General features: G+C 44.7%; 1 protein-coding gene across 6 annotated transcripts in view; it reads left to right on the top strand.

Moving 5' to 3' along the window:
• Positions 1–24,222, top strand: part of TRPM8 (transient receptor potential cation channel subfamily M member 8) — a 139,870-nt gene that overhangs the window by 46,574 nt on the left and 69,074 nt on the right. For 4 of the 6 annotated variants that reach the window (XR_010944165.1, XM_067740157.1, XM_067740159.1 and 1 more), the window contains 7 exons: positions 9,245–9,318; positions 13,982–14,138; positions 15,812–15,989; positions 18,773–18,945; positions 19,793–19,967; positions 21,016–21,083; positions 22,860–23,057. Coding sequence is in view for 5 of the 6 variants with exons in the window: in XM_067740157.1 (XP_067596258.1) it covers positions 9,245–9,318; positions 13,982–14,138; positions 15,812–15,989; positions 18,773–18,945; positions 19,793–19,967; positions 21,016–21,083; positions 22,860–23,057 (1,023 nt within the window). In the remaining variant the exon portion in view is untranslated. Of the gene's footprint in view, positions 1–9,244; positions 9,319–13,981; positions 14,139–15,811; positions 15,990–18,772; positions 18,946–19,792; positions 19,968–21,015; positions 21,084–21,617; positions 22,300–22,859; positions 23,058–24,222 lie in introns of those variants that run through there. The other 2 variants (XM_067740161.1, XM_067740160.1) reach the window with 2 other exon arrangements.

Genomic DNA, 24,222 nt, shown 5'->3' with positions numbered 1-24,222 from the left:
TATCACCACCCCTCCTCCACCATCATCGATTTCACAAGCTTATACACATAAGCTTACACTGTTGAGTTTTCTTCATCTGTGTTAAGTAGACTTAACTACTGAAGAGTAGACTTAATTAGTGAAGTAGACTTAATTAGTGAAGAGCTAGAAAATATTCTGAGGAAGAAAGGGCATCACAGGTTTTCAAAATTTTTCGCGTTCAGATGAGTGTAGGATTTAGTTTTGCTCTCTACATTTTTATTATTTGTAGAAAAGAACATGCAAATATAAATTCCCAGCCTAAGGAAGAATAATAAAATGAACACGCTTGCACCCACCATCAGCCCTTTTCAGGAGTCCCCCACGTGCCCTCCGTGCCAAAGGCGACAGCTATCCTGAATTTTGTGTTCCCTGGTCCTGCTTTTATTTATAAGCTTATGATTTGAACATATGTCCCTAAACAATACATGGCTTTGTTTTGTCTGTTTTGATATTTGTGGAATTACACAATAAGTATTCCTTTGTGAATTCATTTCTTTTTTCTTTCCTTTTTTTTTTACATCTTTATTGGAGTATAATTGCTTTACAATGGTGTGTTAGTTTCTGCTTTATAACAAAGCGAATCAGTTATACATATACATATGTTCCCATATCTCTTCCCTCTTGTGTCTCCCTCCCTCCCACCCTCCCTATCCCACCCCTCCAGGTGGTCACAAAGCACCGAGCTGATCTCCCTGTGCTATGCGGCTGCTTCCCACTAGCTATCTATTTTACGTTTGGTAGTGTATATATGTCCATGCCACTCTCTCGCTTTGTCACAGCTTACCCTTCTCCCTCCCCATATCCTCAAGTCCATTCTCTAGTAGGTCTGTGTCTTTATTCCTGTCTTACCCCTAGGTTCTTCATGACATTTTTTTCCTTAAATTCCATATATGTGTGTTAGCATATGGTATTTGTCTTTCTCTTTCTGAATTACTTCACTCTGTATGACAGACTCTAGGTCTATCCACCTCATTACAAATAGCACAATTTCGTTTCTTTTTATGGCTGAGTAATATTCCATTGTATATATGTGCCACATCTTCTTTATCCATTCATCCGATGATGGACACTCAGGTTGTTTCCATCTCAGGGTTATTGTAAATAGAGCTGCAATGAACATTTTGGTACATGACTCTTTTTGAATTATGGTTTTCTCAGGGTATATGCCCAGTAGTGGGATTGTTGGGTCATATGGTAGTTCTATTTGTAGTTTTTTAAGGAACCTCCATACTGTTCTCCACAGTGGCTGTATTAATTTACATTCCCACCGACAGTGTAAGAGGGTTCCCTTTTCTCCACACCCTCTCCAGTATTTATTGTTTCTAGATTTTTTGATGATGGCCATTCTGACTGGTGTGAGATGATATCTCATTGTAGTTTTGATTTGCATTCTCTAATGATTAATGATGTTGAGCATTCTTTCATGTGTTTGTTGGCAGTCTGTATATCTTCTTTGGAGAAATGTCTATTTAGGTCTTCTGCCCATTTTTGGATTGGGTTGTTTGTTTTTTTGTTACTGAGCTGCATGAGCTGCTTATAAATTTTGGAGATTAATCCTTTTTAAGTTGCTTCATTTGCAAATATTTTCTCCCACTCTGAGGGTTGTCTTTTGGTCTTGTTTATGGTTCCCTTTGCTGTGCAAAAGCTTTGAAGTTTCATTAGGTGCCATTTGTTTATTTTTATTTCCATTTCTCTAGGAGGTGGGTCAAAAAGGATATTGCTGTGATTTATGTCATAGAGTGTTCTGCCTATGTTTTCCTCTAAGAGTTTGATAGTTTCTGGCCTTACATTTAGGTCTTTAATCCATTTCGAGCTTATTTTTCTGTATGGTGTTAGGGAGTGATCTAATCTCATACTTTTACATGTACCTGTCCAGTGTTCCCAGCACCACTTATTGAAGAGGCTGTCCTTTCTCCACTGTACATTCCTGCCTCCTTTATCAAAGATAAGGTGACCATATGTGCGTGGGTTTATCTCTGGGATTTCTATCCTGTTCTATTGATCTTTCTGTTTTTGTGCCAGTACCATACTGCCTTGATTACTGTAGCTTTGTAGTATAGTCTGAAGTCAGGGAGCCTGATTCCTCCAGCTCCATTTTTCGTTCTCAAGATTGCTTTGGCTATCTGGGGTCTTTTGTGTTTCCATACAAATTGTGAAATATTTTGTTCTAGTTCTGTGAAAAATGCCAGTGGTAGTTTGATAGGGATTGCATTGAATCTGTAGATTGCTTTGGGTAGTAGAGTCATTTTCACAATGTTGATTCTTCCAACCCAAGAACACGGTATATCTCTCCATCTATTTGTATCACCTTTAATTTCTTTCATCAGTGTCTTATAATTTTCTGCATACAGGTCTTTTGTCTCCTTAGGTAGGTTTATTCCGAGATATTTTATTCTTTTTGTTGCAGTGGTAAATGGGAGTGTTTTCTTGATTTCACTTTCAGATTTTTCATCATTAGTGTATAGGAATGCCAGAAATTTCTGTGCATTAATTTTGTATCCTGCTACTTTACCAAATTCATTGATTAGCTCTAGTAGTTTTCTGGTAGCATCTTTAGGATTCTCTATGTATAGTATCATGTCATCTGCAAACAGTGACAGCTTTACTTCTTCTTTTCCAATTTGGATTCCTTTTATTTCCTTTCCTTCTCTGATTGCTGTGGCTAAAACTTCCAAAACTATGTTGAATAAGAGTGGTGAGAGTGGGCAACCTTGTCTTGTTCCTGATCTTAGTGGAAATGCTTTCAGTTTTTCACCCTTGAGGATGATGTTGGCTGTGGGTCTGTCATATATGGCCTTTATTATGTTGAGGAAAGTTCCCTCTATGCCTACTTTCTGCAGGGTTTTTATCATAAATGGGTGTTGAATTTTGTCGAAAGCTTTCTCTGCATCTATTGAGATGATCATATGGTTTTTCTCCTTCAGTTTGTTAATATGGTGTATCACGTTGATTGATTTGCATATATTGAAGAATCCTTGCATTCCTGGAATAAACCCCACTTGATCATGGTGCATGATCCGTTTAACGTGCTGTTGGATTCTGTTTGCTAGTATTTTGTTGAGGATTTTTGCATCTATGTTCATCAGTGATATTGGCCTGTAGTTTTCTTTCTTTCTGACATCCTTGTCTGGTTTTGGTATCAGGGTGATGGTGCCCTCGTAGAATGAGTTTGGGAGTGTTCCTCCCTCTGCTATATTTTGGAAGAGTTTGAGAAGGATAGGTGTTAGCTCTTCTCTAAATGTTTGATAGAATTCGCCTGTGAAGCCATCTTGTCCTGGGCTTTTGTTTGTTGGAAAATTTTTAATCACAGTTTCAATTTCAGTGCTTGTGATTGGTCTGTTCATATTTTCTATTTCTTCCTGATTCAGTCTTGGCAGGTTGTGCATTTCTAAGAATTTGTCCATTTCTTCCAGGTTGTCCATTTTATTGGCATAGAGTTGTTTGTAGTAATCTCTCATGATCTTTTGTATTTCTGCAGTGTCAGTTGTTACTTCTCCTTTTTCATTTCTAATTCTATTGATTTGAGTCTTCTCCCTTTTTTTCTTGATGAGTCTGGCTAATGGTTTATCAATTTTGTTTATTTTCTCAAAGAACCAGCTTGTAGTTTTATTGATCTTTGCTATCATTTGCTTCATTTCTTTTTCATTTATTTCTGATCTGATTTTTATGATTTCTTTCCTTCTGCTAACTTTGGGTTTTTTTTGTTCTTCTTTCTCTAATTGCTTTAGGTGCAAGGTTAGGTTGTTTATTCGAGATGTTTCCTGTTTCTTAAGGTAGGATTGTATTGCTATAAGCTTCCCTCTTAGAAGTGCTTTTGCTGCATCCCATAGATTTTGGGTCGTCGTGTCTCCATTGTCATTTGTTTCTAGGTATTTTTTGATTTCCTCTTTGATTTCTTCAGTGATCACTTCATTATTAAGTAGTGTATTGTTTAGCCTCCATGTGTTTGTATTTTTTACAGATCTTTTCCTGTAATTGATATCTAGTCTCATAGCGTTGTGGTCGGAAAAGATACTTGATACAATTTCAATTTTCTTAAATTTACCAAGGCTTGATTTGTGACCCAAGATATGATCTATCCTGGAGAATGTTCCATGAGCAGTTGAGAAAAATGTGTATCCTGTTGTTTTTGGACGGAATGTCCTATAAATATCAATTAAGTCCATTTTGTTTAATATATCATTTAAAGCTTGTGTTTCCTTATTTATTTTCATTTTGGATGATCTGTCCATTGGTGAAAGTGGGGTGTTAAAGTCCCCTACTATGAATGTGTTACTGTCAATTTCCCCTTTTATGACTGTTAGTATTTGCCTTATGTATTGAGGTGCTCCTATGTTGAGTGCATAAATATTTACAACTGTTATATCTTCTTCTTGGATCGATCCCTTGATCATTATGTAGTGTCCTTCTTTGTCTCTTCTAATAGTCTTTATTTTAAAGTCTATTTTGCCTGATATTAGAATCGGTACTCCAGCTTTCTTTTGGTTTCCATTTGCATGAAACGTCTTTTTCCATCCCCTTACTTTCAGTGTGTATGTGTCTCTAGGTCTGAAGTGGGTCTCTTGTAGGCAGCAAATATATGGGTCTTGTTTTTGTATCCATTCAGCCATTCTGTGTCTTTTGGTGGGAGCATTTAGTCCATTTACATTTAAGGTAATTATTGATATGTATGTTCCTATTCCCATTTTCTTTATTGTTTTGGGTTTGTTATTGTAGGTCTTTTCCTTCTCTTGTGTTTCTTGCCTAGAGAAGCTCCTTTAGCAGTTGTTGTAAAGCTGGTTGGTGGTGCTGAACTCTCTCAGCTCTTGCTTGTCTCTAAAGGTTTTAATTTCTCCATCAAATCTGAATGAGATCCTTGCTGGGTAGAGTAATCTTGGTTGCAGGTTTTTCTCCTTCATCACTTTAAATATGTCCTGCCAGTCCCTTCTGGCTTGCAGAGTTTCTGCTGAAAGATCAGCTGTTAACCTTATGGGGATTCCCTTGTGTGTTATTTGTTGTTTTTCCCTTGCTGCTTTTAATATGTTTTCTTTGTATTTAATTTTTGACAGTTTGATTAATATGTGTCTTGGCGTATTTCTCCTTGGATTTATCCTGTATGGGACTCTCTGTGCTTCCTGGACTTGATTAACTATTTCCTTTCCCATATTAGGGAAGTTTTCAACTATAATCTCTTCAAATACTTTCTCAGTCCCTTTCTTTTTCTCTTCTTCTTCTGGAACCCCTATAATTCAAATGTTGGTGTGTTTAATGTTGTCCCAGAGGTCTCTGAAACTTGTCCTCAGTTCTTTTCATTCTTTTTTCTTTATTCTGCTCTGCAGTAGTTATTTCCACTATTTTATCTTCCAGGTCACTTATCCATTCTTCTGCCTCAGTTATTCTGCTATTGATCCCATCTAGAGTATTTTTAATTTCATTTATTGTGCTGTTCATCATTGTTTGTTTCAACTTTAGTTCTTCTAGGTCCTTGTTAAATGTTTCTTGCATTTTCTCTATTCTATTTCCAATATTTTGGATCATCTTTACTGTCATTACTCTGAATTATTTTTCAGGTAGACTGCCTATTTCCTCTTCATTTGTTAGGTCTGGTGCATTTTTATCTTGCTCCTTCATCTGTGGTGTGTTTTTCTGTCTTCTCATTTTGCTTATCTTACTGTGTTTGGGTTCTCCTTTTTGAAGGCTGCAGGTTCGTAGTTCCCGTTGTTTTTGGTGTCTGTCTCCAGCGGCTAAGGTTGGTTCAGTGGGTTGTGTAGGCTTCCTGGTGGAGGGGACTAGTGCCTGTGTTCTGGTGGATGAGGCTGGATTTTGTCTTTCTGGTGGGCAGGTCCACGTCTGGTGGTGTGTTTTGGGGTGTCTGTGGCCTTATTATGATTTTAGGCAGCCTCTCTGCTAATGGGTGGGGTTGTGTTCCTGTCTTGCTAGTTGTTTGGCATAGGATGTCCAGCACTGTAGCTTGCTGGTCGTTGAGTGAAGCTGGGTGCTGGTGTTGAGATGGAGATCTCTGCGAGATTTTCGCTGTTTGATATGTGGAGCTGGGAGGTCTCTTGTGGACCAGTGTCCTGAAGTTGGCTCTCCCACCTCAGAGGCACAGCACTGACTCCTGGCTGCAGCACCAAGAGCCTTCCATCCACACGGCTCAGAATAAAAGGGAGAAAAAGTAGAAAGAAAGAATTAGTAGAAGTAGAAAGAAAGAAAGAAAGAAGGGAGGGAGGGAGGGAGGAAGGAAGCAAAAAAGGAAGAAGATAAAGTAAAATAAAGTAAGATAAAATATAATAAATATATTAAAATAAAATAATTATTAAGAGAAAAAAAGAAAAAAATATTAAAAAACAAAAACAAACCAACAACAAAAACAGACGGATAGAACCGTAGGACAAATGGTGGAAGCTATACAGACAAAATCTCACACAGAAGCATACACATACACACTCACAAAAAGAGGAAAAGGGGAAAAAATCATAAATCTTGCTCTCAAAGTCCACCTCCTTAATTTGGGATGATTGGTTGTCTATTCAGGTGTTCCACAGATGCAGGTACATCAAGTTGATTGTGGAGATTTAATCCGCTGCCCCTGAGGCTGCTGGGAGAGATTTCCCTTTCTCTTCTTTGTTCTCACAGCTCCGGGGGCTCAGCTTTGGATTTGGCCCCGCCTCTGCGTGTAGGTCGCTGGAGGGCATCTGTTCTTTGCTCAGACAGGACGGGGTTAAAGGAGCCGCTGCTTCGGGGGCTCTGGCTCACTCAGGCCGGGAGGAGGGAGGGGCACGGAGTGCGGGGCGGGCCTGCGCGGCAGAGGCCAGCGTGACGTTGCACCAGCGTGAGGCGCTCCGTGCGTTCTTCCGGGGGAGTTGTCCCTGGATCCCGGGACCATGGCAGTGGCGGGCTGCACAGGCTCCCCGGAATGGGGGTGTGGGGAGTGACCTGTGCTTGCACACAGGCTTCTTGGTGGCGGCAGCAGCAGCCTTAGCGTCTCCCGCCCGTCTCTGGGGTCCGCGCTTTTAGCCGCGGCTCACGCCCGTCTCTGGAGCTCCTTTAAGCAGCGCTCTTAATCCCCTCTCCTTGCGCAGCTGGAAACAAAGAGGGAAGAAAAAGTCTCTTGCCTCTTCGGCAGGTCCTGACTTTTCCCCGGACTCCCTCCCGGCTAGCCGTGGCGCACTAACCCCTGCAGGCTGTGTTCACGCCGCCAACCCCAGTCCTCTCCCGGCGCTCCGCCCGAAGCCCGAGCCGCAGCTCCCAGCCCCGCCCGCCCCGGCGGGTGAGCAGACAAGCCTCTCGGGCGGTGAGTGCCGGCCGGCCCTGCGGGAATCTCCCCGCTTTGCCCTCCGCACCCCTGTTGCTGTGCTCTCCTCCGCGGCTCCGAAGGTTCCCTCCTCCGCCACCCGCAGTCTCCGCCCGCGAAGGGGCTTCCTAGTGTGTGGACACTTTTCCTCCTTCACAGCTCCCTCCCACAGGTGCAGGTCCCATCCCTATCCTTTTGTCTCTGTTTATTCTTTTTTCTTTTTCCCTACCCAGGTACGTGGGGGGTTTCTTGCCTTTTGGGAGGTCTGAGGTCTTCTGCCAGCCTTCAGTAGGTGTTCTGTAGGAGTTGCTCCACGTGTAGATGTATTTCTGGTGTATCTGTGGGGAGGAAGGAGATCTCCGCGTCTTACTCTTCCGCCATCTTCCCGGAAGCTCCCGTGAATGCATTTCTTGCTCACCATCCTGTGTTTGTGGTCCCTCTCTGTTGCCAGGTGTAATGGCTGTCGATTCACTCCTGCTGGGCCACCCTCCATCCTGTGCATGTCTGTCCAGCCTAAGCGTGGTGAACATTTGGGTTTCAGGTTTTGCTCTTAGGAGCAGGGCCACTGTGAGCCTTCCTGGATGTGAGATGTTCTCTCTGGAGAAGGTTCTTCGGCTTGAGGCCGATGGGTAAAGGCGAACACCTCTCCCTCATGGGAATTGGGGTTAAGACACAGGACTTCTGGGGAAACTTGGGGCACGTGGTCCCCATGCTCTGATGTCTCAGGATGTACGTTGGTGGGGGTAGGGGCTAGCAAAGGGGGAGACTGCTGAAGGCGTGGTGGACCTTCTTCCAGGAGAGGGAGTGCCGTCTCCCTTTTCGTGGTGACCTCATTGTTGGGGGGTGACGAGTCAGGCCTGGCTTTGGTGCAAGGCCGGGGGGCAAACCCACATGACACTGTCTGAGAACTGCTGGCGCCCGGTGACCTGAGGGAAGTGGGTTTGGGCTGCCAGCCCCACCTCCACGGAACAAGACAAACCCCTAAAGCTGGCAGCGCGGTGCCAGGCATCTGAGCTTGCAGGTCATTCACAGGACACAGGGACTGTTTCTAGGGGACAGTGGTGGACAGTTTCCCAGGGTGGTCGAGCCAGTTCCCTCCCGGCCCGTAGCGGGCTGAGGCCCCCCCGCCTGGCTCTTCGCTGGCATTTGGTGCCAATGGCTTCTCGATTTTTCCAGCCTGGTGGGTGTGTAATGGGATGTCATCGTGGTTTCACTTCACATTTGCCTCATTACTGACAAGGCTGAGCTCCTTTTCACACATCTGTGTGTCCTCTTTTATTTAATGCCTGCTCATGTCTTTTGCCTTTTTCCCACGAGGTTGTCTGTCTTATTCGTAGTGACTTACAATCTTTTATATATTCCATTTACCAATCTTATGATGATTAATATATGTCGCAAATATCTTCTCCCACTTTGAGGAGTGTAAATATTTTCAAAGTATTCTTCAACTCCAAGGGGTTTGTTTCTGCCAACTAAAGGGAAGCGTTCTGTCGTTTGTCAGAATTAGGTCCCGGATATGCCTCGCCACCTTGCCCGTGGGGGGACAGATGCAACTCTGGAAGGAGCATTTGGAATATACCTTCTTTTGAAAAGCAAGCGTAAGAGGAACTAGAATCTGCAATACAACATTATTTATGCTAAACTATCAATAAATGCTTATATTCCCCCGGTTGCCTTAGAGTCAGAAAAACATACTTTGTATGTATATAATGACATTTGTTACAAGATGATGCCAAGTAACTTTTAGAAAAATTTGCATTTAGTTATAAAAATGTAAACGTATGCCTCTTTTTACAAACTTTGTGTACTCTAAAAGCATGAATGGATGCTGGTTGCTATGATGTGTGGTGAATCCTTAAAACCTTTGAAGTAGGTTTAAGTCATTCATGAAGAGCAGCAGGGGGTGAGAACAAATTAGTGACGTGTTGTTCCAATGTTCTTTCTCCAAAGGACTTGGTGAATTTCATTCAAGCAAATTTTAAGAAACGGGAGTGTGTCTTCTTTACCAAAGATTCCAAGGCCACGTAAGCAACTACTTTGCCTCCATTTTTTGCTACCATGTTCAAAAATAAATTATTGACCACCATGATGACAGACAAACAAATTGCTCACTAGTTCATTATTCAAGTTGTTTGCATCTTGCAATTCTCAGAAACGGTGTGTGAACAGGAAGAGTTTGGCAAGCAGCTTGTCCCTGGAGAGGTATCAACTCATTTCATATTTTAAGCTTTGTCAGTAGTTGGTAAAGGCTCCAAGACAGGCTGTCACTCTCTTTGATATTCCCACGAGCCTGGGAGCCCACCGGAGTGGCCATGGCAGTGAACCTTGTTGTTTCATAGCGGTTGGCAGGAGACACCAGGCATGCGCGCATGTGGCAATCTGACCGGCTCCTCTGCCAGGCTGTTGACTGTGGCCCTTCCCATCTGACCGGGTGTTCATCTTGTCTGATTCTCGTGTGTCTTGAAACATCGAGGCTGAGTCACAAAAGCCTTGGGGAGCACCTCCAGCAGCTCTGCCCACAGGGGGTCCTCAGCGAATGCTACCTAGTGGGCCAGTGATAAGTGGACTGACCTCTGATGTTTCCCACAGAAGGTGCCCTGGGATCTAACGAAGTGATTTTAGTCCTCCCTCCCTCTCACCTTTTTCCTCTCTGCCCCCTCTCTTTTGCTTACTGGTGATAGGAGAGAGTCTAGCTATTAATATTTTTTAATTGAAGTATAGTTGGTTTACAAAGTTGTGTTAATTTCAGCAAGGTGATTCAGTTATGAACATAGATACCTTCTTTTCAGAATATTCTTTTCCATGATGGTTTATCATAGGATACTGAGTATAGTTCCTGGTGCCATGCAGTACGACCTTGTTGTTTATCCACTCTATATGTAATAGTCCAGCTATTAATTGATTGTTTACCTGCTGCTGTAGTTTGTAATTAAAGCACTGACTCTGTTGAACAGAGGCAGTGCCCAGAGGAAGGCAGTAAGAGCAGGGGCCTAAGAACCAGTGTTGGATCCAACCTTGGCCTGGCTGCCTGCTCACTGCATGAACTTGAACCAATTATTCTCTTTTCTGAACTGAATCCTCTTATCCTAAACCGCTGGCAAAGTACACCTCCTGGGTTGTAGTAAGGGTGCAGTGGGACGATACATAAAATTCCTGCCGTAGAAAGTTCTCAGTCAGTGTGCTTTCCTACTTTGTACGAATTAGAAAGCGAACATTGGAAAAACTAAGAGATCTCTATTTTGTCATTGGTATAAACTTAGTCATTATGAGCCATTTTGACAGAGTATAAACTCTGTGAGTCGGTTATTTATTCCCCACATGTTTCCCTGAAAGATTTTGCCGTTAATCTATTTGTTTGACTGGTAGAAAACACTGTTTGGATTTGTTCACTCATTCAACAAATATTTATTGGGCATTGACTCTGTCGTGGGGACTCATGTACTTGACTGCTAATTCTACAACTGCCCCGCAAGGTAGCTGTTATCATTTGACTGACAAGGCAAGTGAGGCCGGGAGGGGCTCAGTGTTTCACCCAGGGTCACATGGCTGGCAGGGGATAGATGAAGGATTGAACTCAGTTTTCTGATTCCTCCCTGTGCATTCCTTTTATGCCCAGCTCCTGCCCCTTCTAGGAACAATCCTGTCTTGAGCTGACTGTAGTCATCAGCACCTTGTCAGTTGCAGATATCCAGTCTAATTGGCCTAAGTGAGTGGTGATTGTAATGGGACAGCCACATCCAGGGCTCAGTGTCACCAAGACCCTGCCTCTTTCTACCTGTGGTTCTGTCCTTCTCTGGGTGGGCAGGCTCCTTATTAGTGGTGGCAGAATGGACACCACCACTCTGGCTGACACCTTTTCAGCTTACCAGTGAGGGGAAGGAGGGCTTTGTTTCTAGCAATTCCACCCAAAGTCCTGGGCTCACGTTCATGGCTCTTATTGGCCTGGCATGGGTCAGGCACCCACTCTAATCCCTGCAACTGGGCAGTGGAATATGTGACTGGCCAGCCTTGGGTGTTGTGTCCACATGGACCTGGTGTGGAAAGGATGATTCCTCAGAGGAAAATCAGGTGTTCCTACTAGCAGAAGGAGAAGTGGATGCAAGGTAGGGAAACCTATGGCTGTCCACCTTATGGTGCTTGACTACCACTCAAGTCTGGCCCCAAATAAAGGGAGATGTGGTGAGCAGTCCCTGCCCTCCACACCACCAGCACAGGACAGGAACACCTCAGGGTCTTCCAGTGCCCATGTCAGAGGGGACCCAAGGTTATACACCAGAGTCAAGACTCTACAAGATTTTAACTTCTTGTGTTTACTATTTTCATCTCTCCATCGGCAGTGGGGATGCTCTGTGTAATCTGGATTACTCATTGGACAGGTGAATCAAGGGAAAGGACGAGTAATAGCGTTACGGTAATTTTGCAGCTGCTTACCACATCAGCTGACATAGGCTGCCCCAGATCTCCCCAGAGCTGCTTCACATGTGCTAAGCCCAGACCACTCATGTTTCTCTACTTTAAACCCTTCGGATGTCTGTTTCTTGCGTGGTCACTAGGGAGTGATGCCAGACCATGACTCCTATTGCCAGGTACCCTCTGAGACACTGCTCTCCAGCTTAGGGGCCACCCCCTGGCACTCCTGAGGCTGTAAGTCCCTGGATCTGGGTTTATTCTCTTCAGTTCTCACTGCCTCGGCCAGGCTGGGTTCTAGGTAGAAAAAGGAAGAACATTACTTTTGCTGTAACGGGCTCTGTGTAATGGAACTCTCCATTATTACTATGATGGGAATATTCTTTTTTTAAATTAAAAAAAACTTAAAAAAAACTTTATTTATTTAATTTATTTTTGGCTGCATTGGAGCTTCGCTGCTGCACACGGGCTTTCTTTAGTTGCGGCGAGTGGGGGCTACTCTTTGTTGTGGTGCGCGGGCTTCTCATTGTGGTGGCTTTTCTTGTTGCAGAGCATTGGCTCTAGGCACGCGGGCTTCAGTAGTTGCAGCATGCAGGTTCAGTAGTTGTGGCTCACGGGCTCTAGAGTGCAGGCTCAGTAATTGTGGTGCATGGGCTTAGCTGCTCCGCGGCGTGTGGGATCTTCCTGGACCAGGGCTCGAACCCGTGTCCCCTGCGTTGGCAGGCGGATTCTTAACCACTGCACCACCAGGGAAGTCCCAGAAATATTTTTTTATCTTCATCGTCCCGTATGGTAGCCACTAGCCACTTGTGACTAGTGAGCGTTTGAAATGTGGCTAGTGCAACCATGGCATTGAATTTTCAAATTAAGTTAAATTAAATTACATTTAAAGTCAGTTGCCACACATGGCTAGTGGCTACTATATTGACAGTGAGGCTCCAAAGGATTCAGACTTGTCCTGAGGGGTAGAACTAGCGTCCTGCCGCTCTCCCGTCCTCTCCGTCTCCCCTCTCTGTCACTCCTTTGCCTTCTCCATGTATCTGTGCTCCTGACGCCTTCCTGGCATTCTTCCTGCCTCTTCCCCATTTGTAAGCCAGTTCACGTAAATTGGTGCTTGGAGGGCTACCAGCCCCATCATCAAGATGGAGACAGGGGTCACCCGAGACACACCCCTACTCTTGGAAGGGAAAAGGGCTCGAGAGTTGGTCTTCAGTTATAGCAAAGACAGGTGGGGCAGGGAATTCCCTCCCCAGTCCTGCAATGAACTTGGGTGGGTGTGGACAGACCCCAAAGGATAGTGGGACAGTAACAGCTAAAGACAGAGGGGAGGAAGCCAACTTGGACCCTAGTGAGGAGGACTCTGAGACCAGTGGGAGCAGCCCCCAGGCTCAGTTGGAGAAAAGGCTAAGGCAACTGTTATCAATTCTGGTTGACTTTTCTTTTCTTGGCCAAACTGAGTGATGCCCCAGGCAACTGTTCCGAAAGAGGCAAGATTTCTGGTGGAGGAGTGACTTTGGATCCAGGTTCTAGCTCAATTTTTATAGCTCTAGAAAATATTGAATGTTTTGACGTATATTTTTGAATACAGATAATTTCCATACTTATAGTAATTAAGACTTTCAGTTGCAAGGAACCCGAGCTAGCTTAACCTAAATGGGGAGATTTACTGTAAGGAAATAGAAATGCCATGCAGAACCTGAGAGAGAGAAGTGGCTGGGAGTCTAGAATTGTTAGGACCGTGGCTGGAGCAGGTGGAGGCTCAAGAGGTCTTCTCTGTTTGTCTTTTATCCCCTCCTCTCCCTGCATTCATGCTTTCTTCTTTCTCAGCGGAGATACAATCGTACTCTGTTGCCTGGATCTTCCATGTCACAGGGGTAAAACACCAAGATAGTTTTTTTTTTTTTTTTTGCGGTACGCGTGCCTCTCACTGCCGTGGCCTCTCCCGTTGCGGAGCACAGGCTCCGGACCCACAGGCTCAGCGGCCATGGCTCACGGGCCCAGCCGCTCCTCGGCATGTGGGACCTTCCCAGACCAGGGCACAAACCCGTGTCCCCTGCATCGGCAGGCGGACTCTCAACCACTGCGCCACCAGGGAAGCCCCCGCAAGATAGTTTTTAAACAACCGAGATGATGAAAATAGTCTGAAAATTAGATGCGATGGTGAAATCTCTTTTTGTGTTTATTTAAGCTAATCGTGTGTGGTCTATTCTAAGAAACGTGATGAAATATTTAAGCAGGTTTAATGAAAGCTATTCTTCCCATCAATATCCTTCCGCTCAGGGAAAATGTGTGCAAGTGTGGCTATACCCAGAGCCAGCACATAGAAGGCACCCAGACCAACCAAAATGAGAAATGGAATTACAAGAAACACACCAAGGAATTCCCCACTGACGCTTTTGGGGATATTCAGTTTGAGACTCTGGGGAAGAAAGGGAAGGTAAGCAATGCTTTCCTACTTGCACTAGCTAATCCATATGCTAACATGGTGTGGGCTACCTTGAGTTACCTTGAATTGTCTAATAGTACGCACGGAGGTGGGAGAGGTGGGTAGTCAACCCAAAAATGATTGCAGAAGAAGATAAATCTTGTGAGAAATCAAAAGCCGTGATTAGATTATGTGCCATGGCAACACTCCATGGGTGAGGACTGGCTTGTCAGCCAGGGTCCTTTCTCTAGGCACAGGGCAGGGTCATGTGACATCACGTTGGCCCTCACTGCTACAAAAGGCCCGACAGATGTGCTTGTGAATCATCATCTGGTTTAGTTTGGCACGTGACATTCTTGAGAATAAACGTGGCCTTGAATAAGGTGACATTCTCCTCTACACGATCACACTGCAGGCTCTTACACAGGATTCTACAAAGATGTTCTTTTTTTTTGTTGTGGTACGTGGGCCTCTCACCGCTGCGGCCTCTCCCGTTGCGGAGCACAGGCTCCGGACGCGCAGGCCCAGCGGCCATGGCTCACGGGCCCAGCCGCCCCGCGGCACGTGGGATCCTCCCGGACCGGGGCACGAACCTGCGTCCCCTGCATCGGCAGGCGGACCCTCAACCACTGCACCACCAGGGAAGCCCTCTACAAAGATGTTTAATGATTATGTCAAATGAAAAAAAAAAAAAAAAGCACAACATGAGAGTTGTGAGTTAAGTTTTATTTGGGGCAAAATGAGGACTGTAGCCCAGGAGACAGTGTCTCAGAGAGCTCTGAGGAACTGCTCCGAAGGGGGTGGGGGCGGTGTTATCTGTGATTTTAGAGAAGGGGGGACGTGCAGTCAAGCACACATGTTGGCAGAGGTTTCTTGCCCGTCACGAGGAGCAGATGTGTCTCCGTTAACGATTTTAGTGCTTTTCCAGACACGAGGAGATGCAAGAATTTGGGCTCATAAAATCTCCTGAAAAATCTCTAACTATCTGAAGGCCTGTTCTGCCAGTTTTTCCCAGAGCACAGAGGGCCTCATTCCTGATCTCCACCCTGCACTGCTTTCAGGGTGTGTTGAAGGTCAGCGACCGCAGTGGCTATTGATTTCATCCTTGTAGAGGCAGATGACAATGCCAATTTTCAGTAGGCAATGGTTAGCAGTCTCCTTAAATCCTCCTGTGTCCTCTGTCCCAGTGACACAGCCGTCCTCAGGCAGCTGGAAGCTGGGCCTTGACCCCTCACCTCCCCAGGCCCTGCCGCTGCAGCCCTGGAAGGTGACCCGGCTCTGTCCACTCTGTGTGTTCCCAAGGCCTCTGTCCCAGGATGGGCCACCACTATCTCACCTCCCTGCATCTCTCCCTACCTGTCTTGTCCCATAGTCAACACTGCCGCTGGAGGACTCTCTAAAATGTAAATCCCATCCGGCTTCTACTCTGCTTAGAACACCTCACAGGTGCTCTACTCCCTTTAGGATAAAGTCCCAAGTCCTCCAGCCGGCTTGGGATGCGGGGGTCCTTGCAGGGGCACCCACACCCGCCTCCACTCCACTGCCTTCCTTCCACTTCCCCAAGGGGACGCTCCTCGGCTGCAATGCGCTCCCCTCTCCCCCTCCCTAAGGAGCAGGTAAACTGGGCTAAGCCCCACCATCAGGAGAACACCTGCGGATCCTGATGCTTCCCCTCTTCCCCACAGTATATCCGACTGTCCTGCGATACGGACGCAGAAACCCTCTACGAGCTGCTGACCCAGTACTGGCACCTGAAAACGCCCAACCTGGTCATCTCGGTGACCGGCGGCGCCAAAAACTTCGCCCTGAAGCCGCGCATGCGCAAGATCTTCAGCCGCCTGATCTACATCGCGCAGTCGAAAGGTGCGTCGGCCCCCGTTGCGTCCACGCGGCTGTCCCCGCTGCAGCCACGGGACCTTCCCTGCGGCGGCGGGGACCTTGCGCCCGCGGGTTTGTCCATCCAGGCTGCGCAGCGTCTTCAGAGACGGAACGAAATTCTCCTTTGCAATCATGCTCAGACTCCAGATGCTCTAGAACTGTATGATTAATCATTATCTTAATTAAAAACAAGATCCTTCAGAAGGGACAGACCGGGAGCTCTGGCCGATGGTGAGGGGGTAGGTGGAGGGTGGGGACACAGTAGCTCTTTAAACTCAGAGTTAAGGAACTTCCTTGTGGGTAATTTTGTGTTTCCTTTAATCTAAAATTTTCATTTTGTTATTTTTACGTGTGAACTTTTTTTTTTTTTTTTGTCTTTGCGGTACGCGGGCCTCTCACTGTTGTGGCCTCTCCCGTTGTGGAGCACAGGCTCCGGACGCGCAGGCTCAGCGGCCATGGCTCACGGGCCCAGCCGCTCCGCGGTGTGTGGGATCTTCCCAGACCGGGGCACGAACCCGCGTCCCCTGCATCGGCAGGCAGACTCTCAACCACTGCGCCACCAGGGAAGCCCTTACGTGTGAACTTTTACCCAGAGTATTCTGGCGAATCAAAAAGGAAAGTTTCATTCGTCTGCTCTTTAGTTTTGGGATCAGTGGTGTGTTTTGGAAATCGTGTTAGTAGTGCCTGGCGGGTTGTAAGCACCATGTAACTGTCTGATGGAGATCAAAACAAATAACCGTGGCTTTGTTATTTGAAATATTCAGCTTATTTTTTTCTTTTTAACTTTTTATTATGAAAAATGTCAGACCTACAGAAGAGTTGGAAGAATAATACAAGGAATATCTGTACCCCCTTCACTTAGGCTCACCAATTGTTAACATTTTCCCATATTAATCTTCTCTCTCTCTGTAAATATCCACATATTATGGTTTTTAAAAAAAATGACTAAGAGTAAATTTTAGGTATCATAACCCTTAGTGCCTAAATACGTGAGCATCACTGAAGAACAGGGGTGTTCTCTCAGATAACCCGATGCAACTATCAAACCTGAGAAAGTTAACCTTGACCTACACTGTTGTCTAACAAACAGTCCTTGGTTTCGTTTTGCTAATTATCCTAACAATGTCTTCAGAGAAAAAATTTTGTTTTCTCTGTCTGGATTCCAATCCATTTAGCTTTTCATATCATAGGAAACTGAAAACCTTTCTTTCATCTGGAACTACTCTTCAGCTTTTTTCAGTCTTTCAGGACATTTTTGAAGGGTATAGGCAAATTGTTTTTGCAGCCTTACTTCCATTTGAGTTTAACTAGAATGTTAAACTCTAATTTCAAGATTAGATTCTATTTATCAAAGCCTAACCTTTATTTTATTAGTTTATCTAAGGCTAACATTTTAAAAACTTCTTTATTAAGCATATTAGTTGACAGAACTAAGGAAGTGTGTCTTGTTTTAGATACGTTTTTCCTTAATGTCAAGAAGAAACTGTGGCACCCCTCCCCCATTTATTCTTAATTTCCTGAACAGTCAGAGGGGCCACACAGTAGGTACTTACTTTGTTATGAAACCCAGCAACTCAGCTTCCTTACTATGAGATCTGAACATACATAATTCATTCATTCAGCAAATACTTCTTAAATGCCTGCTATGTGTCAGGAATTGTTTTAGGTGCTGGGAATAGAGTAGAACAAAGCAGACAAAAGTCCCTGGGCTGGGACATCTACATAGATGAAGTGAGGGGCCAGAGCAGGGAGGTTACTTGTCTCCTTGTGGAGAGCTACTATGCCTCCCATTGCCTCATTTGAAAGGGGGATGTTGACAACTGAAATCTGTCTGCAGGAAGGAGGCTGGCTGCCAAGGGGTCTGGGTTCACATCCAGTGAGAGCTGGCTGAAGGAATTGGGTCTGAAACTTCTAAGAACTACATCACATTTACCTTAAAATATTGGAAGGACTTTTATGTGGGAGAAGACTAAATTAGTCCATCATCAGGAAGACTGTAGCAAAAGTAGAGAATGGAGACAAAAATGAACAAAAGGACTTTCTGACAGCTGGGGGAGGGGGCTGCTTCGGGACCCCTGAGGCTTCCATTACCAGAGCTAATCAGGGGAGGCTGGTGACCCAGCCTCAGGCTGGATTCCTGTGTGGGTAACATATTAGACTAGGGGCATTTCCAACTTTAGATTCTATTATTATGTGAGATAATATTTTGTAGGTATTAGTTACTTCAATTTTGAAAACAAAAACAAAACTGTGCAACACCTTTGACACTGCAAAAATCATCAAATAAAAACCTTAAAATACCAGTGTGCAAAACTGTGTAATTGTAAAGTTAAGTCGTAGGCACCAGGGTCATGCCAGGAAGATCACCAGGATCCCTGAGGGGTATCTGGGCGCGCAGCGCTCCGCTTTCCATGATGACACTGCCTAACTTGCTCAGAGCCTCAGGCCAGGCATTCATTACTCATAAAAAGATCTACCCGAGAGGCTGGTTAAAGAGGCAGGTTCCCTGGTCCCACCTCCCAGAGAGTCTGATGATGTGGGTTAGAGTGCGGTCCAGAATCCGTATTGTTTTTAAACCAGAATCTCTTAGAAACTTGGAGATCTTCTTCTCCTTCCTTTTTATATGGTCAGAGGTCAAGCCCAGTGCAAAGTGTGGCCAGTAATGCTGCGTCCTAGTGCTCACGGGTGGGGCTTCTTTAGGGGTCGAGCAAAGGATGGGAAACTTATGCAGAGCCAGCTGAGCGTTTGTTCTTCTCTCTTGTTGACAGGTGCCTGGATTCTCACTGGAGGCACGCATTATGGGCTGATGAAGTACATTGGAGAGGTAGTGAGAGATAACACCATCAGCAGGAATTCAGAGGAGAACATAGTGGCCATCGGCATCGCGGCTTGGGGCATGGTCTCCAACAGGGACACCCTCATCAGGAGTTGTGATGTCGAGGTATGGGCTGGACATGAGGGGGTCTGCGGGGTCACGAGGCAGAAAGACCATGGCACAGGGCTCTGGCCTGAACACCGGGGCTCTGGGATGGAGTCAGCTCATAAGGAAGTCGACCTTACAAGGTTGCTTTGGAACCTCAGGATGACATAATCAAAGAACTCCTGGGAAGGAGTTACCAGTGGATGTGTTTTGCTCATTAAAATTTGTTCCCAGCGAATCCTGTTAGAGTCAGTTCTTTAGTTTTTTATTCTCTGGTATTAAGTGCGAGGACAAAGTATCTATTTAAATTGCCTCTTTTCATGGTCCCGTAACTATGTGCTCCTCAAGGGCTAGGACTCCATCTTATTCATTTTCTAATCTCTAGACGCTGTCATAGGTCTTGGCATATGATGGATTACAGACAAATATGTGTGTGTGTGTATCAATGTCTACCTCTACCTTATCCAGACACACACACATACAAATGTATGTGTCTGGATATACACACACACACACACACACACACACACACACACACACACTTTCCTGAACGCTATCAGTTTCAATGAATTTATACTAAAGAGCACAGGGCAATGGAACAAGAAATGGATTAGAATCTGATTCTTACACTGCCACCGGTCATTTATGTGACAATAAGAAAGTGATGCAACCATTTTGAGCCTTCATTTCTTCATACTTAAAATGATGGCCTGTACTATAAGATCTCTAAGACCCTTCTGCACTTAGGAATCTGGGAAGAGCATCAGTTGAACCCAAAGGGTCAGCCTTAATATGAACCTGTGAAAATGTCGTCATGCATTTTGGCCAACAAATAAATCTCAAAGACAAGTTTCTCTGTGCTTTTCAGGGATATTTTTCAGCTCAGTACATTATGGATGACTTCAAGAGAGACCCTCTGTACATCCTGGACAACAATCACACCCACCTGCTGCTTGTGGACAACGGCTGCCATGGGCACCCCACAGTTGAGGCAAAGCTCCGTAACCAGCTGGAGAAGTACATCTCCGAGCGCACTATTCAAGGTCAGTGTTTAGGAGGTGGGACCTTAGACAGACATACTAACAAGAGTAGCAGCAGCGCCACCAACAATAGCTCCCAATTATTGAGTAAAGAATGGTGAACTCACCCAGTTAGATGTTGTATTGCCAAAGAAGAGCTGTTATATCTCTTCTTTAATATACTAGAGGTGCTCCTGCCAAGGTTACCCTGATATGTACCCTTCAACGTGCTGGAACACTGACAAAGGCTGCCTTGTCCTACCCTGGTTTGTCCCACCCAGTATAGAGAACCTGCTGTCCATTCTGCTCGACAACATTTAAGAACAAATTAAAATTCACAACGGCAAATTTGCACTGACAAAGCAATGTGGTTAGCTAGGATAGAAGCGATAAAAACCAACCCACTAGCTTAACAGTTAGGTGGTTTACTTCTTTGGTTATTGGCTACTTCTATATACTAGAACCACCTAAAACATTGGTTTCAAGGGGAGAATACAGCAGTTGCGTGAAAGCCTGTATTTGCTATGGCAAGTGATAAATAACTCTCTCTCTTCCTATTGTTGAGATGTGTCCTGTTGTGGAACCAGATTACCTCGTGATCTAGTGATAGACTCCATCACAGGGACTTGCTGGAGATAATCTCAACCTTTTTCCTTTCTCAATGGGATGTATACAAAGGAAGACATTGATATATGCAATACTCTCACTGGAAAGAACACATAGTTATGCAAATTTTTCACCCACTCAAGAAAGCATAGGATTATGCGAATGAGTGAAAGTGTAATTATTCTAAGGATAAACTTGAACCTGGCCTAACGTCTATTAGCAGAAGTCAGTCATTCACAGACTTTGCATTTTAAATATCAGTAAAAACTTGCAGTGTGACCCGTGTCATGCTGTTACTGGTTTGGAGAACAGGGACGCATCCATTGTGATCAGCTGGTAGATGGTCAAGTCTGTGAGATCTGCAGCCAGCACCCCACACCCTGGGCTCACGGGGTCCACCACTTCCTTGAGGTAGGTGAATATTTCTGATGTGCCCAAAATAAGGTTTACGTTTTATATTTTACAGATTCCAACTACGGTGGCAAGATCCCCATTGTGTGTTTTGCCCAAGGAGGTGGGAAAGAGACTTTGAAAGTGAGTCTTGGTTTGGTTTTCTAGAAGATCAGTCAACGAGCTTGCTCCACAAATTTGCATTTTCAGGGCTTTGGGGCTCACCTAATCTAACACGACTCATTTCTTTTCTACAGCAAGTAGGTAGCATTTTCCCAATCACACAGTGTTGCCCTAATAGGCTGAAATTGTTTCCTCAGCTGAGAAAATTTAGGAAGAGAGTTCGTAGCAACATGAATAGTCCGTGCACTTACTGCTCTCTTTGGCCATCAACCTGCCAAAGAGAAGGATTGACACGAACTCACAGGACTTAGGGATCATAATCAGCGCGTATGTTGGAAAACCATGGCCACCCCATGAGCATATACACCTGCAGTTACAGGAAGTTTCTGGCAGAGTTATTTGGAATCATAATCTAATGCTTCTCTCTGTTTATTCTTTTCTATAATAATGATTCATTCATCCATCGTTCATCAACGTGCACTCATTCATCAACAGGTATTTATTAAGCACCTAAAGACTTTTCAGAGAGAAATTAAAATAGAGATTTTTTTTCAGTGTGAGACAGTCAGTATGGAAATGCTTGAAGAAGCAGTCGCATTACAGAGGAAGAGGGATGGAGAAAACGTAATCGAAGATGGCTCCATTTATTAACTCTCGGATTTTAGATTCAGAATGATGGTTTCCAGCAAGCTGGTCCTGGCCTAGAGTACTGCACGTCTATAGCATTTCCCACAAGGTCTGTCCAGCCAGTTCACCACCCAGAACCCACAGGAGAGAGGAGCGAGGGAGGAGAGACCGCCTGCTGAACACTTCATCCTTCAGCTCACTCTCTCATCATCCCCACTTCCGCCCCAGCGCAGCCTCGACACCCACCTGGAGCACAGGTAGTGAGGTGAAGATGGATCTCACCCTGATTGGATGAAAGCACCACACTCTTTATGGCCAATGTCTTCTCTCAGGAAGACATCACTCCTGGCTAAAGGAAGGGGCTTCACAGTTTCTTCTGTACCCACGTGTACATCACTCTGTTTTGTTGTCAAGTGATTAAAATTTTTCGTACCTGGTTCTCCTATGCTGGTCTCTGTGATTTTTATCAAGGAAATAAAAATGTGGTAGGTGTTTGTCCAGAAAGCAAATATATTTTTCTTTTCTTTCAATGGAAGGAGCAAGGGAAATTATTTGAGGACGGAAATATGGGAGTCAACATAACAAAAGATGTATGGCTGCTGCTGTGAAGGTATTTTCATACCTTAAAAGTACGAATATTGTTAACCTCCATCAGAAAAGCTATCAACGACAATGTTGAGTACCATCTTAAGAGCTGTCACTCAAATCTACGATGTCAGTATTTGGAATGATCGATTTTGTATAGAGGGATTTTTTTTTTTTTTTTTTGCGGTACGCGGGCCTCTCACTGCCGCAGCCTCTCCCGTTGCGGAGCACAGGCTCCGGACGCGCAGGCTCAGCAGCCATGGCTCACGGGCCCAGCCACTCCGCGGCATCGGCAGGCAGACTCTCAACCACTGCACTTATTTATGGAAAACTTGCCAGTCACACGTGTCCTCATTATGAAGTTTGGTATTAACATAGGATGTCAGACAACTAGCTTACATTTCTGATGCTTAAAGTGGTTGCAAACATTTGGTTTGCTTCTGATTGAAAATAACGCCCCGCCGCCCCCCCGCCCCCATTGCGCCGCCAAATGATGAAGTGCAGAGATGTGTCGATGTGATTAGAACCTCGGTCCTGAGCTGGGTTCTGTTGATCACCCGGTCAACTCTATCTCCCTTCTCCCAGGCCATCAGTACCTCCGTCAAAAGTAAAATTCCCTGTGTGGTGGTGGAAGGCTCAGGGCAGATTGCCGATGTGATCGCCAGCCTGGTGGAGGTGGAGGATGCCCTGACGTCATCCATCATCAAGGAAAAGTTGGTGCGCTTCTTACCCCGCACAGTGTCCCGGCTCCCTGAGGAGGAGATCGAGAGTTGGATCAAATGGGTGAGTTGCAGGGAGTAAGTTCCTGGGAAGGGAGAGCGCCTTCAGTGCCCAACTCCACTCGCAGCTGGGGGTCTTTATACTTTCTCAGTGACTTTGAAACTGCACTCTGGCTCACACCAGGTTTTTTGCTGGAAATTGAAGCTCACTTAAGTTAAATAACTTGCCCTGTTTCCACACCTCACAAGGGGTAGCAGATGAGGCTTAAATACCAGTCTGTCTGTTTGCAAAGCTGATAGTCCTTCTTTTACACCCTGTCAACAAGCGTTGAGCCTTCTGTGTTTTGTAGCTTATCAGCGGCGGGGAGGAAAAAACCCCTGTGATGCTGTTTTAGAAATGCAGATTCTAAATGGAACCTATGTCTAGTGGAGAAACTGTTACTACAGAATAATTGCCTTTCTAAGTTAACTGACCTGTGATTAATTCAGAATCTCTCACCTTTCCTATTGGATCATATAAGAAATAGGTACTAATCGAAATATCTCATGCTTTTGCTAAGCCTGTAAAGCACTTTAACATAGTGCTGTGCTTTCTCACCTTTCTCTCTTGTTTCGTGACTGGTGTTGACTTGAAATGACTTTCATTCTGTTGACTGTCCAGTTTGTGATAAAGCTCACATTAATACCCATAGGTAAGTTCACATCAGCTCATTCAAAAATGGCCTTTGCTGTTTGGATATTCTTAGGAGCACGTGCTGCCACTTGGAAATTTTCCCATAAAGGAAATGACAGGCTGTAGACAACAAGACTTACTTTAATCATACAGCCCATTTCATCATTAGAGTGAAAGGTTGAATTTAGTATAAATAATTTTAAAAGTTCTTTAATTAGCTTGGTATTTCAGCAGTATTTAGTTGTGGAAGAGCCTCAAAGTGTCAAGTTTGGCAAACTGAAATCCTGGAGTAGTGAAGATTATTTTGCTCACGGTAGCCTTTGTCATTATTTTTTTCTTTTACTGAAGTATAGTTGATTTACAATATTGTGTTAGTTTCAGGTATACAGCAAAGTGATTCAGATACATATATATATATTCAGTCATATGTATGTATGATATATAAAACTTTCTTTTCCAGATTCTTTTTCATTATAGATTATTACAAGATATTGAATATAGTTCCTGTGCTACATGGTAAATCCTTGTTGTTTATTTTATATAGAGTAGTGTGTAT

Source organism: Pseudorca crassidens, chromosome 6, assembly GCF_039906515.1.
Source record: "Pseudorca crassidens isolate mPseCra1 chromosome 6, mPseCra1.hap1, whole genome shotgun sequence".
Taxonomy (NCBI): Eukaryota; Metazoa; Chordata; class Mammalia; order Artiodactyla; family Delphinidae; genus Pseudorca; species Pseudorca crassidens.
Note: the sequence above shows the minus strand (reverse complement) of the source record. Positions and strands in the feature narration are given on the sequence as shown.